The sequence below is a fragment of the Pelodiscus sinensis genome, chromosome 15 (genome assembly GCF_049634645.1).
Source record: "Pelodiscus sinensis isolate JC-2024 chromosome 15, ASM4963464v1, whole genome shotgun sequence".
In the NCBI taxonomy this organism is placed as follows: Eukaryota; Metazoa; Chordata; order Testudines; family Trionychidae; genus Pelodiscus; species Pelodiscus sinensis.
The window spans coordinates 16,837,683-16,844,270 of NC_134725.1; the positions used below are offsets into that span (position 1 = coordinate 16,837,683).

The 6,588-nt window shown below is 50.5% G+C and overlaps 1 protein-coding gene across 1 annotated transcript; it reads left to right on the forward strand.

Annotated features, from left to right (window-relative positions):
* Positions 1 to 396: 396 nt before the first annotated feature.
* On the forward strand, positions 397 to 6,361 carry SDF2L1 (stromal cell derived factor 2 like 1). Its single transcript, XM_075898277.1, has 3 exons — positions 397 to 1,058; positions 4,220 to 4,416; positions 5,671 to 6,361. The coding sequence occupies exons 1-3, from the start codon at positions 899 to 901 to the stop codon at positions 5,947 to 5,949; spliced, it is 636 nt and encodes a 211-aa protein (XP_075754392.1). The 5' UTR covers positions 397 to 898; the 3' UTR covers positions 5,950 to 6,361.
* Positions 6,362 to 6,588: the final 227 nt, after the last annotated feature.

The window sequence follows — 6,588 nt, forward strand, 5'->3', positions numbered from 1 at the left end:
GTTCCGAAAATGCTTTTAACGGAAAACTTTTCCATTAAAAGCATTTCCGGAAAATCATGCCAATCTAGACGCAACCTCAGTGTCATCTCCTACCCTGTTACTCCTGTAGATAAAGTGACGAGTAACACTATTTGTGACTTAAAATTAAACCAACCCTTAGCAGAACATGTTTATTATCCTCAAAAAAAAGGAGGGATTTTTTTAGTTTGGTGTTGGGGGCTTTGTTTGAAAACTTTTTAAGTTTTTCCATATTGAGGGCTTAATTTTGTTTTTTTGGAAAGGCAGAAATTCTCAGTGGATTAAAAAAAATAGATCAAGTCTGCGCATGGTGTTGCATCACTGCATATTGACGTCCCACTGCAATGGAAGGCAGTCAGGGCAGGCTGAAGCATGTTGTGCTTTGCTTGATGTGTGGGTGCCAGAAGGAGCTAGCTGAGCGCAGGGCTGATGGATGCAGCTGGGCCTCTTGCCGCTGCCAGTCCCTACAGCAGTGACTGTCCATGAGGCAGCCCCGCACATCGAAGGCCCAACCACCTGCTAGTTGCCACCTGCCCTACACGCGCCCCACTGACTAATGCCCTTGGTCTCCGAATTTTAGTTTCCCTTTGGGTCAGTTCCCTGCGCGGTGCCACGCCGCCTCTTCTGATTGGTTGCCTGGGCATCCTCCGCTGCCCAATGGGCTCCCCCTTCGTGTACGCTGTGTGCGGCCCGAGCAGGTGGCGCCCCAATGCGGCGGCGAAGTCGGAAGAGAGGCGGGCGGGGATTGGCAGGCTGCGGCGCTGGCATCGTGCGATTGGCCAAGATGCGGAAGCGGCAAGCGGGCTGCCGGTCGGTTGCGGAAGCGGCTGGGGCGGTTAGTTGCGCGCGCGCGGGCGGGCGGGCGCCGGGCTGAGGAGCGATGCGGCGCCGCTGTCTCCTGCTGCTCCTGGCGCTGCTGTGCCAGTCGGGCCGCGGCAAGGAGCCGGTGCCGGGCGCTGTGACCTGCGGGTCGGTGCTGAAGCTGCTGAACACCCGGCACAACGTGCGGCTGCACTCGCACGAGGTCAAGTACGGATCAGGTGAGGGCCGGGGGGGGGGGGGCAGGTAGGCCGGACTGAGGAAGGTGGGAGCGCGGGAGAGCTGGGAGGCGATGTCTGGAGGGGGGGGTTGCTCTGTGACGACAGCGGGAGGGGGGTTTGCTCTGTGGCGACAGCGGGGGGGGGGGGTTGCTCTGTGGCGACAGCGGGAGGGGGGGTTGCTCTGTGGCGACAGCGGGAGGGGGGGTTGCTCTGTGACGACAGCGGGAGGGGGGGTTGCTCTGTGGCGACAGCGGGAGGGGGGGTTGCTCTGTGGCGACAGCGGGAGGGGGGGTTGCTCTGTGGCGACAGCGGGAGGGGGGGTTGCTCTGTGGCGACAGCGGGAGGGGGGGTTGCTCTGTGGCGACAGCGGGAGGGGGGGTTGCTCTGTGACGACAGCGGGAGGGGGGTTTGCTCTGTGACGACAGCGGGAGGGGGGGTTTGCTCTGTGGCGACAGCGGGGGGGGGGGTTTGCTCTGTGGCGACAGCGGGGGGGGGGGTTTGCTCTGTGGCGACAGCGGGAGGGGGGGTTTGCTCTGTGACGACAGCGGGAAGGGGGGTTGGCTCTGTGACGACAGCGGGAGGGGGGGTTGGCTCTGTGACGACAGCGGGAGGGGGGGTTGGCTCTGTGACGACAGCGGGAGGGGGGTGACGTGACCCCGGGCGCTGCACTCAGCTGCCCTGGGGAGCCCGGCTCGGGCACTGCCTGCGGGACTGGTGGGCTGGCAGCTCCCTGCAGCGGGCGGGGAAGGCAGCTGCTGCGGGGCGCGGCTGGAGCCCAGAGGGGAGGCGCTGCCCGTCTCGACGAGGGTAGCAACGGTGCCAGTGCGACTGCCTGAGCCGGGGGGGGGGGGGGGGGGGCTGCCCTCATCTGTAAGCACGAGGCTTTCGCGGGGCGGGGAGGGTGGCTCCCGAAGAAACCTGGCGCTGTTAGGCGAGCGCCGCTGAGTGGGCTCCCGCGAGGGCGAAGGAAGAGGGTGAAAGGAAGGGCAGCTCCCACGGTTAGTGCCTCTGCCGCAGAAGCCCTGTAGGAGGGAGAGAAAATGCAAAACTGGCCTTTTAGTTATCCCCGGATTTCATTCTCCATACAGAGGGCATGTCAGCAGCCAAGTCCTCACATACCGCAGGCTTGTCACTGAGCTTCACATCTTCCTTAGCAGTAAGTCTGCAGGACTGAGCCATTCAGAACAGTTCGGGGACGTCCACAAGGACGTCTGGAGCCTTCATTAAAACTGCTTGATTTAATGAACACGCTTCTGTTTCTTCAGAACCCCATAGTCTATGGTGCAGAGCACCTGCCTCTCCCGCTGAAATCAGTGCAGGGAATGGTGAGGCACAACACTAGTGTTTCCTGTAAACTGTGCATTTGGGGTCCCAAGACAGATGCAGATATTGCCCAGCTTGATTAATGGCTACGGTTTGTTTTTCCACTGGTGGTGCATATTTGCACAGGCCTTGGTACACACATAGAAATATATTTCGCACATGGATTTAAAAGATTAGAGAAAATATTGCACAGAACTTTTGAAAATCATGGCATCCCTGGATAATATTCTTATGTATGTTAGTTTCTCTTTGCTCCTCAGATGTTCAGAATTTTTTTTTTCTGGTTTTAGATCACAGGTGAGATTTAGAGATGTTAGTGTATAGTCATTTAAATGATTAACCAATAAGACTGATAAGCTTGTTCTTATAGATTAATCTAAATAACTACATGCACACTTCTTCATTGCTACCTCTATCAAAGGCAGTAGGGGAAGGCAGGTGAGAGCCAGTTCTCTGGGGGAGTCAGCTTACAAGCCGGCTCCCCATGAGCGCTAGATCTCACGGAGGTACCTCTCCATGACCCTGCACTGCTGCCTCTCTGTTAGCAGTGAGGAGGGTGAGAGCTGGCTTCCCACTTGTATCCACTCTCACAGAATTGCCTGCCCTCCCCCACACACACTGCTGCCTCTCTGTGGTTATGTCTAGACTGCATCCCTCTGTCTGCGGAGGGATGCAGATTAGGCAGGTTGACATTGCAAATGAGGCAGGGATTTAAATATCCCGTGTCTAATCTGCATAAAAATGGCCACCGTGTTTTGCCAACTCAGCACTTTGTCAACTCAGCACTTTGTCGGCAAAAAGCTGCAGTCTAGAAAGGGATCTGTCAAGAAAGAAAGCCTTTTTCGATAGATCCCTTATGCCTCCTGCAAGTTTATGCTGCACTTTAAAGTGCTACACACTCCTTACAGGGTGGGAGAAAACATCACGCACGCTCCCTCACCCCCAAGCCCTGAATGGCCTGGGGGCGGGAGGAGCACGAAAAGTTTCCTCTGCCCTCCCCCCCACCCCACGAGGAGCACACAGCACTTCAAAGTGCCATGTGCCCATGCAAGGCGTGGGCAGGGTGAATAAAGCTTCGTGCAGCTCTCCCACCCCCAGGCCCTGATTGGCCTGGGGGTGGGGAGAGTGTGCAAAGCCTCCTCCCACCCTGCAAGGAGTGTATTGCACTTTGAAGTGTCATGTGCTCCTCGCAGGATGGGGGTAGGGCGGGAGGAGGTTTCTGGTGCTTCCTCCCTGCCCCCAGGCCAATCAGGGCCTGGGAGCAGGGAAGCTGCATGAAACTTCTTTGGCCCTGCCCCAGCCCTGCGAGGAGCATGCAGCACTTCAAAGTGCCACATGCTCCTCACAGGATGGGAGGAGGTTTTGAGCACTCCCCAGTCCCTGATTGGCCTGGAGGCAGGGGGAGCGCCCTGAAGCCTCCTCTCACCCTGCAAGGAACATGCAGCAGGGCGCAGTGTGTGCCTAGTGGGAAGGGGGAGCAAAGGGGCTCCCCCACTCCCAGACCAATCATGGTCTGTGGGTGGGATAGCCCAGAAGGATCCTGGCCCCGCCCCTTCGAGTTTAGGCCCCACTCCTTCCAGGCCAAGGACACTTCAAAAATTTTTCACATGGCCCCAGCCAAAAATTATTGCCCACCCCTGATCTAGAAGTTATACTCATGAGAGAAGTGTTGTCAAAATAGGGTAAGAAAGGAAATTAGTTTGGTAACCTTCCTTTGCTAGTCCCGTCCAATTATAAATCTGAACAGATTGATGCTCTTTATCAATAAATTATTTGTGATTCCCTGAAGTGGTGACAGGTGGGTTAGGTCAACTGCCATTTAAATTATTTTGAAACAGGAAGTGGACAGCAGTCAGTGACTGGAGTTGAAGTTTCAGATGATGCTAACAGTTACTGGCGGATTCGAGGGAAAAATGATGACATTTGCCAACGAGGAACACCGGTGAAGTGTGGGCAAGCAATACGACTTACGCATGTGAACACAGGAAAAAATTTACATACTCATCACTTCCAATCACCACTGTCCAACAATCAGGTAAGATGGTGAGTTGTGCCTTCAAAGCTTGTGCTTTATTCATTTCTCTTGTATGTGAAAAAGTGTCTACAATAGTCTCCATCCTAATTTGGAGCAGTTATTTGGTAAAGTGACCAGCATGATACTAAACATGGTCTAGTGGTTTGGAGGTTAGCCAGGAACCTATGAGACCCATTCTGTCTCAGGCTCTATATGTGACCTTGGGCAAACTCTAAGGGTATATCTTCATAGCAGCTGGATGGGTGCTTTCCAGTGCTGGTAGACACACATTAATTCAGCTCAAAAAATAACAATGTGGCTGCAGTTGTTTAGGCTACCTGTTCAAACGTGTACACAGGGGCCACACAGAATTGTATTCAGACAGCTAGCTGAAGCCACCACTTACCCCCATCCATAGCCATGTTTCAGATTTTAGTGCACAAACTCAAGTAGAGGTACCAGCTGCTGTATAGACAGACTCTCTCTATATCCTCATTTTACTGTCAGCCCACCCTATCAAAGGAACCTTTTGCTTCTACAGTCACGCTTGGACATTTAATCTTTGTACTTCTCTGAAGATCAGTGTTTCCCTTACTTAATCCCCCCAGCTCTTCCCTTCATCTTTCAGCAAGTACTTCTGCAAAACTGAAAATACTTAGCTAAATAAGAAATTTCTGTTTTGTGTTTCCACAAGTACTCAATGGAGTCTTCCTACCTGAGGTTGCATAGTACAAAGAATAGGACACTATATTGGGATACATGATACCTGAGTTCTGTTTCTGACATGTTCAAACCTCCTATGTGACCATGGCAAGTCACATGGCCTCCCACATTTTGTTTTCTCTACATAGATTCTAAGTTCTTTGAGAATGGTCTGTCTCTTTACTGTGTGTTTGTACAGTTCATCGCACAAAGGAATTCAGATCTTGGTTGGGATCTGTAGGTGATACTGCAATATAAATAGTAATAAAATAAATGACTGAGGTTTTATAAGAGTGATCAAAATACCTTACAGAAGCCATTCTATCGTGCTGAGAAAAAGGAAGGTAAGCCCTGTGTCTGAAGAATATTTTGTCCCATTTCTTCTGTTTTATTTTTGTTCATAATACTTTTATTTTTGGCAGTTTACCTTTGGAGTATACTGGTGGCAAATTATCTCATCTGGGTTAGATCTTTTGCCATTCTGATTTCCCATCTACCTTTGTTTTTACAATCTCTGCTGCCTCAGTAGTTGATGTTTTAAGTATCATTGATGTTCCTTTATTTCTGATTCAGGAAGTAAGTGCCTTTGGTGATGATGGTGAAGGAGATGACTTGGATATATGGACTGTACAGTGCAGTGGGACACACTGGGAGCGGGAGGATGCAGTGCGTTTCAAGCACATAGGAACGGATGTATTCCTTTCAATAACGGGAGAACAATATGGCCACCCAATCAGAGGCCAACGGGAAGTTCATGGCATGTCTTCTCCTAATCATCACAACTACTGGATGGCAATGGAAGGAGTTTTCATTAAACCTACCATGGACCCTGCAAAACACGATGAGCTATGAATGGCGAAAGGACTTTAATATAACTGTTAATTGAAGTGCGGGGAGGTGGAGCTGCTGTTCCTTGGTCTCTTGTAAATACTGTCTTGTTTGTGTCACTGTACTCTCTGTACTACGGAAGGGCATTAGGATATTCTAGGAATGCCACACTTCTGTGGGGAACTGCAATTTCCTGGATCACCTATTGAAACTTGATGGCAAAGTACTGTTTGTATTTTCTAATTTAATTGGTGGAAAGAGCTTGTTTTATTAACTTTCACTGTAATTCTCTCTGCTTATTACTTTCTTCCTTACTATCCAAACTAAAAGGAAGTAACAAATATGAAGTAAAGCACCTCTCTGATCAATCCAAAATATAATGCAAATTTATTATTTTGTATTCCTTGTGCAGTTATGATTAAAATTTTGGAAACTAGTCTCTGCTGTTTAGTGAAAGACCATAACATAATTAAATGACAAGATGGATTAGATCTAGAATGGAGAAAATATTTCTCAAACATAGCATCGTACAGATGTGGTAGACTCAACAATGCATTCTTCCTGGGGAAAAAATAGTTGCAGTTCACTTGAAAATTGCTTCTAATGTTTGTAATGGGTTTCATGGTATGCTGTATTTACAGTTAGAGATATCCTATTGGAAAA